Source organism: Oncorhynchus mykiss, chromosome 16 (assembly GCF_013265735.2).
Source record: "Oncorhynchus mykiss isolate Arlee chromosome 16, USDA_OmykA_1.1, whole genome shotgun sequence".
Taxonomy (NCBI): Eukaryota; Metazoa; Chordata; class Actinopteri; order Salmoniformes; family Salmonidae; genus Oncorhynchus; species Oncorhynchus mykiss.
This window is the reverse complement of record NC_048580.1, coordinates 46,639,628-46,653,079: the sequence shown is the minus strand read 5'-3', so window position 1 is coordinate 46,653,079 and position 13,452 is coordinate 46,639,628. Positions and strand designations below refer to the sequence as shown.

The window sequence follows — 13,452 nt, the reverse complement described above, 5'->3', positions numbered from 1 at the left end:
ATACCTAGTCAGTTGTACAACTGAATGCCTTCAACTGAAATGTGTCTTCCACATTTAACCCAACCCCTCTGAACCAGAGAGGTGCGGGGGGCTGCCTTAATCGACATCCACATCATCGGTGCCCGGGGAACAGTGGGTTAACTGCCTTGCTCAGGGGCAGAATGGCAGATTTTTACCTTGTCAGCTCGGTGATTCGACCCAGCAACCTTTTGGTTACTCGCCCAACGCTCCTACCCGCCAGGCTACCTGTTGAAAACATTTGATATAGTCTCAAACATAAACTATTTGCAGGACAGACATTAGGCTTACCGGGGTATTTGGCAAAATCCACTGGATGGTTTTTCAATACAGTCAAAACAATTTATTTTAAGTTTTTCAATACATTTGAATATTTGTGGTTAGTTAGTACCTGCAGTCCACTTGTGCAATATGCTAGGAGATAAAGCAGATTGTGTTCTTTATTTCACATGTCATATGATTTTACATTATGAAGCTTAGGGCTTACCATAGTTCCCTAGAACAGTTGAGCCAGTCACATGTTTTTTTTTGTAAATAACACAACGGGAGAAAGCGGGAGCTGGTGAGTCAAGCTGTGTATTTGGTTTAACTTGCTAGTCAGCTAAGTAAGTGGCTACATTTAATAAGGAGACGGGGCATCATATAGTGTTTACTTTCTGCTGTGTTTGAGTAGTCAAAGCGCCTTTTTGATTACCTTGCATAGATTTTTTTTCTCCTCTCCGTTCTCGGCCCACCTGCTCCTCCCCCCTTTTCTCAGCAGGCAGGCCTGTTGCCCTAGCGACTCCACACAGACACAGCATGTACACCTACTGCTCCAAAGCCAGTACTGTTCTTCCTTCAGACAAGCATGCGTCAAAACTTTGTTCATTTGCACAATGTCTCTCGTTCACATTTGCTTGTAAATGTCCCAGCTCACCAAAAAAAAACTACCTATACTTCTATAACTTAGTGAGATGGATTTCCTGTCTTTGCAATTTGTGCACTCGTTAGCTAGCAGCCTCTATTGAAATGATCTATTAGTTAGTGAATTTATTTGCATTCTGGTAAGACACCCAATCTGCTTTTTTAGCGCCTCCTTGTGTACGAAGACCGTTATACTGTAAATCCGAGGATGAGAGAATGATGGTATGATTTGAAAATCTGGATACCGCCAAACCATAAGACATCCCAGCTCATAAAGTTATACAAGTAACTCAAAAATGCTACTCAGCTTCCTCCACACACAAAACAAACATTAGACTGCATGGCTATTGATCCAGGAGGGGATTCTCTGCTGTTACCAAGATAATCTTGATTTTGCAAGAAGCTAACCACTTAGCTAGATAACTAGCTACTAAATTAGCCTACCAAATGCACAACTGCAGAGCATTTAGCAAATTTTTAGAAAGTTCACTTAGTACACTGAACAAAAATATAAATTCAACATGTTTCATGAGCTGAAATAAAAGATCACAGAAATATTCCATATGCAGAAAGCTTATTTCTCTCAAATTTTGTGCACAAATTTGTTTATGTCCCTGTTAGTGTGCATTTTTCTTTGCCAAGATAATCCATCCACCTATGGTATATCAAGAAGCTGACTAAACAGCATGATCATTACACAGGTGAACCTTGTGCTGGGGACAATGAATGGCCACTCTAACATGTGCAGTTTTGTCACACAACACAATGCCACAGATGTCTCAAGTTTTGAGGAAGTGTGCAATTCAAAGTTGTTTCAGAGAATTTAGCAGTACGTCCAACCGGCTTCACAATCGCAGACCACGTGTATGGCGTTGTGTGGGCGAACAATTTGTTTATGTCAATGTTGTGAACAGAGTGCCCCATGGTGGGGTAATGGTATGGTACCGACAACAAACACAATTGCTTTTTATCAATGGCAATTTGAATGCACAAAAATACAGTGACGAGATCCTGAGGCTCATTTTTGTTTAAGCTATCTATGACTAACAGATGCATATCTGTATTCCCAGTCATGTGAAATCCATAGATTAGGGCCTCATTTATTATTTTCAATTGACTGATTTTCTCATATGAATTATAACTCAGTAAAATCAATTAAATGGTTTTATGTTGCATTTATATTTTTGTTCAGTATGGTTATAAGATATCAAGCTCGCAAACATTTAATTGTGAATTCCATACTGTAACTAGATCACCTGGTGCGTGCTGCACAATAGTCAGTGACTCACAAAGCTCCGGTCTCTTGTGCTTGTAAACAAACACCATGTGTCTGGGGACTACAAGTAAGCTTCATAATAAAAAATAATGAGACGGGTGAAATGAAGGGATGAATGGGATCTTCTTTATCTCCTAACGTATTGCACAAGTTGACTGCAGATATTCAAATGTATTAAACAAACTTGAAATAAATAGTTTTGACAGTATTGAAAAAAACCATCCCATGGCTATTTCCAAATACCCCGGTATACGGTATACAACTCAAGCCTAATACAGTATGATAGTGTATTGTAGGGAACGGGGATGTGTTCCTGACATTCCAGAGAGAAGAGCAAGATAGGCCTATGTGTGTGGTGTGATGGTTAGTGACGCTTTCCCTGCAGGCTTGTGTGTTTGATGTATCTGAGTCCAGCCCAGTGTGTAGTGTAACTACCATGTCTCGGTGAGTTAGGCTGCACAGGCCTGTGACCCCTGACCCACTCCCCTGAGTTAACGTTTAACTCCTCAAACACTGAACACATCCTGCTGTCTCCATTCCAGCATCTGTTCTATGTATTGTAACAGTGTTACTATGTAAACAGATTGTTATAACATGGGTATAAGAGCAACAAAGTGTTACTTAACTTTACCATTGTATGGCTATGACGGCACTGGTCAGATTTTAGGTAAAGGGTCTAACAGCGAACTTTCTGCGTCCTTGTTGGATAAAGCGTATTATCAAGATCAAAAGGAGTAACTAAAGTAGGGTGTATGTATGTGCGTTTGCGAGCGTTCATGTGTACGCTGTCCTATACAGATGTGCAGTCTTAATTTGATCCCTGTTGTCGCAGATAATTTTCCTGTGCAGCATGGAATGCAAACTTGAGCGTATTCTAGGTTTTAAAAAGGCTTTTAAAGTTTGTAATTTCCACTTTAAAATGTCAGACTTGATTTTCTATAATGAAACATGTATCAACGCCTACAATAATGTCCGTTCATAATAATCCACATTTCCTGTTGCTGCAGAATTTATTTTCCTGCTGTGAGAAGCTGTTCAAATTAAAATGGCACATCTGTACCTGCTTTGCTTTTAATGGAGAGAATACGTTTTTTTCTTGTGTGATACTACAAACAAACCTATTGTCAATTCAAATGTTCTATTTACTTCCCACATATAGTTTATAAACTCACTTCCTACCTCTGCAGTCCCCACCCATCACATCCCCTACTTCAGAAAGCAAAGTAGGCTAACCCACTGCAGGGACAGAAACTTGATGTATATTTTCTCTTGCCGAGAGATGTGAAGGAAACGCATGAAACCCACATTACCTTGACTTTTGTTACACTGTCTGAGAGTGTCTTCCTGACATCCTCCCCTTCCCATGTTCTCTTGCACATGATGAATTTCGACTCGCAGCTCTTGTCTTCATTCAAGGAAAAATCATCCTAAAGGAACAAACGTTGTATGATGGATCTGAAGTTTTCCATTAAACTTTATTTGTCATGGTAATGACATGGAGCTCACATCCCCCCTCTCTCTGTGAACACGATACAGTGTTAATTAGAACCATCTTGGCGGGTATTGATGCATTTCTTTTCTGGATCAGTTTACAGATGGGACCGTTTTAATGCCAGCTTTTTCTCCATGAGCAGAATGGATCAGGGGATGAAGTATGACCTTGTGTTTCACATGTGTTCACTGTTATGAAGGCATTCATATGCAGTACATGAATGTAATCCCTACATAGCAATCATCATCTGCCTTCCAGCATTGATCAACTCCCATAAATGTTTTAAATTGATTGTAAAGTCGGAGAGCAGTGTGCTATTATCTACAACATGTTTGTGATTTCACTGCTGAGTGTGCTGATTTAACCACACGTGTACTGAACCGAACACTACTTTACTGGCCTAACAATTGTTAGGTAATATTTTCTGCATCTTTATTGCAAATAAAGTTCTTCGGTTATTTATCCCAAATGCACAGCATGATTTGCAGGCCCTCTAACTTCTCTCCCCCAGGACTCTAATCCTCCATTTGTCAATACAACATGATTGTGCTACTCCTCCCATCTTTCTCTCTGTATTTATTGCACACTTTGCTGGGCTTTCCCAGGGAGTCCCGTGCTCTGGCGGTGAGCTACACAAGTCAGGGATCAGTAGGCATGACAGAGGGCAATGTGGCTTCGCAAAATGTTTGTTTTTAGCACACGTGTTAACATGGGATCGCATTCCCCAGAGACAAAAGACTCTGCTCTGAAAGATTGCGTAAGCATGTGTGTTCAGGACACGGTATGACGTACACAATATACATGTGTGTGTGTTTTGTATTCTTAGTGGATTTCAACTTGGAGGGGAACGTCTGAAGAAGACTTACTTCCTCAGTACTCCGTACCGTTTGGCTTGTTTATACATCCTACTGGTTTAACGTAGATGTCTTACAGTACATGCATGTCTGTGTCTAAGCATGCACGTACGCGTCTCTGTGTAGCTATTCAATCCCACAACAGTTGCAATACAACTATGTGAACCATTCAATGTTATTTTCCACAGCGTGTTCTTTCCTAACCTGTTGATGCTGTTCATAGATTGGCCGTTTCGAGCTCAGGGGTGTGTGATGGCGCCATTGGTAGATTTGATGTTGAAGTGTATCGGGTTGAGCAGTTTAGACTCTTTCTCAACGACCTGCAAACATATCAACATCTGGACTCCGTTAACGAACAGCCACATTTATACAGGGATGAATAGAGCAAAATGCAGAGGTGTTTTTTTTCTGTTCAACGACACCCAAAATATTGGTCTACTGCATCTCTGTTGACACTGACTGCAGCCCCGTCATAATAACCTCCAGGTCACAAGCCATAAAATGCTTCTCTCAGATGGTTTAACTGGCTTGACATGAATATTAACGTTTCATTCACCCAATGTCCTGAGATGTGGTTTCACAACAGATCAAGACAAAGCTGCACAGGTGCTTTCCCAAATGGATTTGCTGTATTGGCATGTGTATGTCTGTGAGAGAAGGATAAGTAGCCTGTGTGTCTGTACAGTTTGTAAGATTGTTCAAAGGGAGTCTCTTTTTTTTGGCAACATCCTGTGTTTTTGTCTCGTGGCAGTGACTCCCTCTCACTCTCACTTATCTGAGAAATATTGTTTCGCTAACCATCCCATCCTTCCCTTCCTATTGTTTGGAAGGGCTGGTTAATTATGCTTTGCATAATAAAATAAGAGGACTGACATTTTCATGGTGTGAAGCAACTTTTTATCCGATACTGTATATCAACATCGAATGTAAGAAAAGAGCCAATTATTGAGAGGAGGGTCGGTTTAGAAAGTGGGAGAAGGGAGGCAGGATGACGGCGTCAGAGCAAAGTGGAAACGGTGACTTCATGGAGAGGGAAAGCAAAAGGTGGCACACTTCCTCTCATCTGTTTCCTTCCTCATCTGCTTCCTTCCTCTCATCTTTAAAAAGAGACTCCACAGTAGAGCAGTAGTCACACACTCTTTCAGACTACTTAACTGAATAGAGACACACACACACACACACACACACACACACCAATACTAATGCTCAAGTCAATATTTAGCTTTTACATGTAGGTCATCTGTTTATGGTTTGTTGAATGTGCTTTGAGAACTTCTGAATTTGCCAAATGACTTGTGATCGTGTGTGGCTAGAGTCCCACTCCCAACAGGAGCTGTAGTATGGGGGGGTTGGACCCAGTTACTGGGCTGTTTCTTCTGGACTTGACAAGAGCTTAGCCCGTTCCTCTAACCCCTTGCCACATAGCAGCGAGCACCCGTCATGTAATCCGCTCACCCACCCGCTCCACACACACAAAGCTGGGTAATGGACAAGCCGTCTGTGCAAGCATACACACAGACCTTTCACATGCATATGAATCAGGGGCTGGAAACAAATTATTTTCCAATCATTAAGTTCTGAACAGAACCATTATTTTTTTGTTGTTCCGTTCTACTGTTCCAGACAGAGAAATAAAGTTCTGAACAGTTTAGAACCCCCAAAAAAGGACGATTTTGATTGTTCCTTTTTAAGCCTCTGATATCGACATTTAGCTCGTCATTAAATGAATTCAAGAGAGGGTATGGATAGAGCAGCTTGCTATGAAGCTGGCAAGTTTTTATTTATTTTTGACATGCTTTCGACAGACGAGTGTAGGGCGCGAAATGCAACTTAAATGTTGTAGGTGGTGAGAGAGGGTAGAGGATGAGGCTTGGCTTGACACACTGGGCATCTCGTTGTTATAACTAAGGCCAGGGCATGACAGTCATCTTTGTTTTCTTTATTATTTTGGTTAGGTCAGGGTGTGACATGGGGGATCTATGTGTTTTGTCTGGTCTAGGGGTTTTGTATGTTATGGGGTGTTTTCTGGTCTAGGTGTTTATGTAAGTCTATGGTTGCCTAGATTGGTTCTCAATTAGAGGCAGGTGTTTATCGTTGTCTCTGATTGGGAACCATATTTAGGCAGCCATGTTCTTTGGGTATTTTGTGGGTGATTGTTTCCTGTGTCTGTGCCACACAGGACTGTTTCGTTGCCAGTTCACTTTGTTATTTTGTGTTCATGTTCAGTTTCCCCTATTAAAACATGGACACCTATCACGTTGCGTATTGGTCCGATCCTTGTTTCACCTCTTCAGAGGAAGAGTAGGAAATCTGCCGTGACAATGAAATCCATTATATAAATTAGGCCCACAGAATTATACCATACCTATGGAGGAGCAGCTTCCATAAAGGAACTTTTAATGTCTTTGAACTTCAGAGAGTTGGCTTAACGTTGGACCAGCTAGCTAGCTAACAAGCTTGTGTGTGCAGAGCGGCACCAGAATTAAAATAAAACGTTCTGTTCCAGGACAGTGTAGATCACTTTCGTTCTGATTCTGTTCCTCGACAAATGTCCTTATTTGTCGGTTCAGTTCCCTGAACATAATGTGTGTACACATAAACATGCACAACCCTACCCTATTAACAGAACATTTTACATATTATTTACATGCATATACTCACAGATGACATCACACACATGGAATATGAGCGACCACTCTAAAGTACACTGATGTGTACTTGAACCAATGCAATCCTACTTCTCTGTCAATCACAATGCTTGGCAGAACTATACATTTTATGATGTTGCTTAGTGAGAGAATGAGTGCTATGTGGTCGTAAAGTCTTGTCCGAACACGCAATCATCATATATTATGCAATCAAACTGCAGTTGTGCAAATTGAGGGTGCAAAGGATTTTTCTGTGCATTTCCTTGGATCTCAGTGAATTTACTTTGCTTCCTGGAAAATAATCTATTGAGAAAGATCCCTCCTCTCATATACTATGCAGCAAATGACAGTAGGGATAGACCTCTCTCTAAGTCCATCCAGCCTTTTGATTTAAAGCGAAATGACAACTTTACTTGTGTGACCGTTTTTCCTCCCATTCACTCACTGTCAAGTGAAATAATTAAATGCTGTATTTGTTCATCATTTTATCGTCATTGTTTGTGATGCATGAATGGTGTTATCGTACTTGGTGTTGTGGTTTCAGGAGGAGGAAAACCCAGACCAGGGACAACCATGTATGAGATGTGGAGACCAGTGTCCAGGCTTTCGCATGCATGGCTGGAGGTAGGCCTCTCATACTCCCGTCACATACTCTAAACACTCCCTCCTCGCCTCCTCACAGGATCATAGACACTGTTCTCAAGATATTTAATGTGATTATATTTCACGGCATAGGTTTCTTTACTTTCATTTCGCATTCATAACTCATATGTATTATAGATCTGATCAGTCTAGTGCAGGCAGTGCCTTCTTGTGTGTCGCCTGTCGCTATTTGGTTGTCACTTCATTATTGAGGAAGAGTCACATGGCTAACTTAGTATCATTTGCATAATTAGAGGTGATTTCTGACAACAATTGGGTCTGTGTGTTTGTATATCAGTGGACTGGGCCATTGGAGAGATTAACACAACTGTGTCCATGTTGTGTCCATGTTGTGTTATATTAGATATAGATATTGACTCAAACAAACATTATCCACACACAACACATTTACCACATCCAGAGCAGATAAAGCGCCCAGCAGTGTATATGGAAAGGTCATAGAGAATCTAGGCTATAGACACAAAAGCATGTTAAGCAAATGTGAGAGCAGCTGCACTTTGTGTGTGTGTGTGGACGTTATCCACACACAGCACGCACAACCTCTGTGGGCAAGGGATTACCATTAGACATGCTATCTGCATGTGTGTTGTGTTGTTTTTTTTACTTTTCAAAGGGTTAATATATATATTTATATATATTTTTTTACATGATTTAACCTTTATTTAACTAGGCAGGTCCGTTAAGAATACATTTTTATTTACAATGACGGCCTACCCCGGCCAAACCCTAACCCGGAAGATGCTGGGCCAATTGTGCGCGGCCCTATGGGACCACCCAATCGCGGCCAGTTGTGATACAGCGTGGAATCGAACCAGGGTCTGTAGTGACTCCTCTAGCACGGAGGTGCAGTGCCTTAGACCGCTGCCCCACTAGGTAGAGCCATAATATGCTATGGATGGATGTAGCCCTATTTTACATGACACTGTAGGCATTCTACATACTGTATCTCAATTAATACATGAATAAGAGGTGTTTTAAATAAATGCAAGATGACAAATTTGAAGTCTTGGAATGGAAATGGCAGAGATCATAAGAGAAGCTTTGCTAAACTAAATTGTCTTGACTTGGTCTTACTACCAGAGAGTGTGAAATAGCTGAGCGTTGAACTGGAACAAACTCTAGTGGACACAAGGGGAATTCCACCAGGTTTAGAGGAGAGTCTTTGTCTACTGGTGCGTTAAACACATTAACATAATCTATACAGCTCACTGTACCCCTGACATGAGTATTTGTCAGTTGGAATGTTTTTCAACCATCTATGGTCATATAGCAGTCTAGTCAGTGTCCCCAGTGTCTTTCCGAGCAGCAACTAGTTTTCCACTCCTCTTTCCTCTGTGTTGTACAGTCCCCCAGTGTGAACTCCCTCCCCTCCTCACTGTGTCAGCCAGCTGGGTCTCTTGGTTAGTCCTAATCCTGTCCGTCACCCTAATAAGATTAGCCCTTTCAGCCCTTGCTACTGCCACCACCGCTGTGATGAAGCCCTAACCCCCCCCCCCCTCCCTGAATCTCTCCCTTTCTAATTCTCCACATCCCTTTCTTTCAGCCCCTGCTACTGCCACCACCACTGTGATGAAGCCCTAACCCCCCCCTGATTCTCTCCCTTTCTCCTTCTCCACATCCCTTTCTTTCAGCCCCTGCTACTGCCACCACCACTGTGATGAAGCCCTAACCCCCCCCCCCCCTGAATCTCTCCCTTTCTCCTTCTCCACATCCCTTTCTTTCAGCCCCTGCTACTGCCACCACCACTGTGATGAAGCCCTAACCCCCCCCCTCCCTGAATCTCTCCCTTTCTAATTCTCCACATCCCTTTCTTTCAGCCCCTGCTACTGCCACCACCACTGTGATGAAGCCCTAACCCCCCCCCCCCTGAATCTCTCCCTTTCTCCTTCTCCACATCCCTTTCTTTCAGCCCCTGCTACTGCCACCACCACTGTGATGAAGCCCTAACCCCCCCCCTCCCTGAATCTCTCCCTTTCTAATTCTCCACATCCCTTTCTTTCAGCCCCTGCTACTGCCACCACCACTGTGATGAAGCCCTAACCCCCCCCTCCCTGAATCTCTCCCTTTCTCCTTCTCCACATCCCTTTCTTTCAGCCCCTGCTACTGCCACCACTGCTGTGATGAAGCCCTACCCCCCCCCACCCCCCCCTCCCTGAATCTCTCCCTTTCTCCTTCTCCACATCCCTTTCTTTCAGCTCCTGCCTCTGCCACCACCGCTGTGATAGAGCCGTAAACCCCCCTCATCCCTCGCTCACTTTCCCTCCCTCTGCCCATCACTCTGGCTTTTCACTGTCCTTGCTCAGTTAATAAGCACTTTGAGGAAGGGCAGTTTAGGTTTTGATTTAGGACCAGTAAATCTTTTGAAGACAAATATTTATTTTTTTAACCTTTTATTTAAGTGGGGAGTCTCATTGAGACCAATGTATCTTTTGCAAGGGAGCCCTGCATGACAAGACCAGCAGCAATTACACTTTAAAAGTTGGAAACACAAATGCTTCAATCAAGGCGGGAGCATAGGAAACACAAAAAAATACAAAATCACTATTCTAAAAAAAACAAACCCATTCCTCTGAAGAGATCCTCCACCATCAATCTGAACTGCCGAAAGGCACCAAGTCATCCAACTGTAGGGTATTCTGAAGATTGTTCCATAAGTATGGTGCGAAGAAACTAAAAGCTGTTCTAAATCGGTAGCGACAGAAGGAATTTCAAGAGTTAGCCAACCCTGTGAGCGGGAATGGTATCTCGTACTTCATATAGGTTAGGACCGATGGTAGGTAATGGGGGAATTTTTGCGTAAGAGCTTTATAAACAAACGGAATGCAATGTTTCGACCTACACAACACTAATGAGGGCCAGCCCACTTTCTGATAGAGAATGCAGTGATGACTGCAAAATCGCTCGAGGTTAACACAGATTGCAATTCTGACTATTTTCTTAAGTGCTCCCTTAGTTGTTTTAGTGAATGGGGACTACACTCACATTTCATGGTAGATTTGACAGAGAGAAACCCCAGCTGTCAGATAGAACGAATAATGTGTCAGATCGAAGGAAGGTCAAGTCAACAGGCTTTGAAGACAAACCAACCTTAATCTAAAGCACATGGTGACTCTACTGTACTTTTTATACTGTCATGCTAAAAACACAGATGAACTTGATATGCCACTGTCATCATACCATTAATGTGTTAACCAGGGGTGTACCCAAAGAATTCGTGCTTCTACTTCTAAAAATTCACATTTCCAGAAACAAGCCTCTCACTGTTGCCGTTTGCTATAGACCACCCTCTGCCTCCAGCTTTGCCCTCGACACCATATGTGAATTGATTGCCCCCCCATCTATCTTCTGAGCTTATACTACTAGGTCACCTAAACTGGGACATGCTTAACACTCCGGCCATCCTACAATCTAACCTTGATGCCCTCAATCTCACCCAAATCATCTATGAACCTACCAGGTACAACCCCAAATCCGTAAACACGGGCACCCGTGTTAACTAACTCGCCCTCCAAATACACCTCTGCTGTTTTCAATCAAGATCTCAGCGATCACTGCCTCATTGTCTGCATCCGTAATGGGTCTGCGATCAAACGACCACCCCCCCATCACTGTCAAACGCTCCCTAAAACACTTCTGCGAGCAGGCATTTCTAATCGACCTGGCCGGGGTATCCTGGAATGACATTGACCTCATCCCGTCAGTAGAGGATGCCTGGTTATTCTTTTAAAAGTGCCTTCCTCACCATCTTAAATAAGCATGCCCCATTCAAAAGATGTAGAACTAGGAATAGATATAGTCCTTGGTTCACTCCAGACCTGTCTGCCCTTGACCAGCACATCCTGTGGCGTTCTACATTAGCATCGAATAGCTCACGTGATATGCAACTTTTCAGGGAAGTTAGGAACAAATATACACAGGCAGTTAGGAAAGCTAAGGCTAGCTTTTTCAAACAGAAATGTGCATCCTGTAATACAAACTCAAAGTTCAGGAATACTGTAAAGTTCATGGAGAATAAGAGCACCTCCTCCCAGCTGCCTACTGCTCTGAGGCTAGGAAACACTGTTTAGCACCGATAAATCCACTATAATTGAGTTTCAATAAGCATTTCTCTACGGCTGGCCATGCTTTCCACCTGGCTACCCCTACCCCGGTCAACTGCCTGGCACCCTCCACAGCAACCCGCCCAAGCCCCCACCATTTCTCCTTCACCCAAATCCAGATAGCTGATGTTCTGAAAGAGCTGCAAAATCTGGAACCCTACAAATCAGCCAGGCTAGACAATCTGGACCCTCTCTTTCTAAAATTATCTGCCGAAATTGTTGCAACCCCTATTACTAGCCTGTTCAACCTCTCTTTCGTATCGTCTGAGAGTCCCAAAGATTGGGAAGCTGCCGCGATCATCCTCCTCTTCAAAGGGGGTGACACTCTAGATCCAAACTGCTACAGACCTATATCTATCCTACCCTGTCTTTCTAAGGTCTTCGAAAGCCAAGTTAACAAACAGATTACCGACAATTTTGAATCCCACCGTACCTTCTCCGCTATGTAATCTGGATTCAGAGCTGGTCATGGGTGCACCTCAGCCACACTCAAGGTCTTAAACGATATCATAACCGCCATCGATAAGAGACATTACTGTGCAGCCAAATTCATCGACCTGGCCAAGACTTTCGACTCTGTCAATCACCACATTCTTATTGGCAGACTCAACAGCCTTGGTTTCTCAAATGATTGCCTCGCCTGGTTTACCAACTACTTCTCTGATAGAGTTCAGTGTGTCAAATCGGAGGGCCTGTTGTCCCGACCTCTGGCAGTCTCTATGGGGGTGCCACAGGTTTCAATTCTCGGTCCGACTCTCTTCTCTGTATACATCAATGATGTCGCTCTTGCTGCTGGTGATTCTCTGATCCACCTCTATGCAGACAACACCATTCTGTATACTTCTGGCCCCTCTTTGGAAACTGTGTTAACTAACATCCAGACAAGCTTCAATGCCATACAACTCTCCTTCTGTGGCATCCAACTGCTCTTAAATGCAAGTAAAACTAAATGCTTGCTATTAAATCGATCACTGCCCACACCTGCCCGCCCATCCAGCATCACTACTCTGGACGGCTCTGACTTAGAATACGTGGACAACTACAAATACCTGGGTGTCTGGTAAGATTGTAAACTCTCCTTCCAGACTCACATTAAGCATCTCCAATCCAAAATTAAATCTAGAATCGGCTTCCTATATCGCAACAAAGCATCCTTCACTCATGCTTCCAAACATACCCTCGTAAAACACTCTACTCAACAAATTGGATGCAGTCTATCACAGTGCCATCCGTTTTATCACCAACGCCCCATACACTACCCACCACTGCGACCTGTATGCTCTCGTTGGTTGGCCCTCGCTTCATACTCGTCGCCAAACCCCCTGGCTACAGGTTATCTACAAGTCTCTGCTAGGTAAAGCCCTGCCTTAGCTCACTGGTCATCCTAGCAGCCCCCACTTGTAGCATGCACTCCAGCAGGTATATCTCACTGGTCACCCCCAAAGCCAATTCCTCGTTTGGTCGCCTTTCCTTCCAGTTCTCTGCTGCCAATGACTAG

At 43.2% G+C, this 13,452-nt stretch overlaps 1 protein-coding gene across 2 annotated transcripts in view; it reads left to right on the top strand.

Annotated features, from left to right (window-relative positions):
- The window catches only part of LOC110491075 (protein prickle), a 43,698-nt gene that overhangs the window by 1,827 nt on the left and 28,419 nt on the right, over positions 1-13,452 (top strand). For both annotated transcript variants that reach the window (XM_036945826.1, XM_036945825.1), the window contains one exon: positions 7,736-7,815. In XM_036945826.1, the coding sequence (XP_036801721.1) occupies positions 7,769-7,815 (47 nt within the window). In that variant the 5' untranslated portion in view covers positions 7,736-7,768. The remainder of the gene's footprint in view (positions 1-7,735; positions 7,816-13,452) is intronic.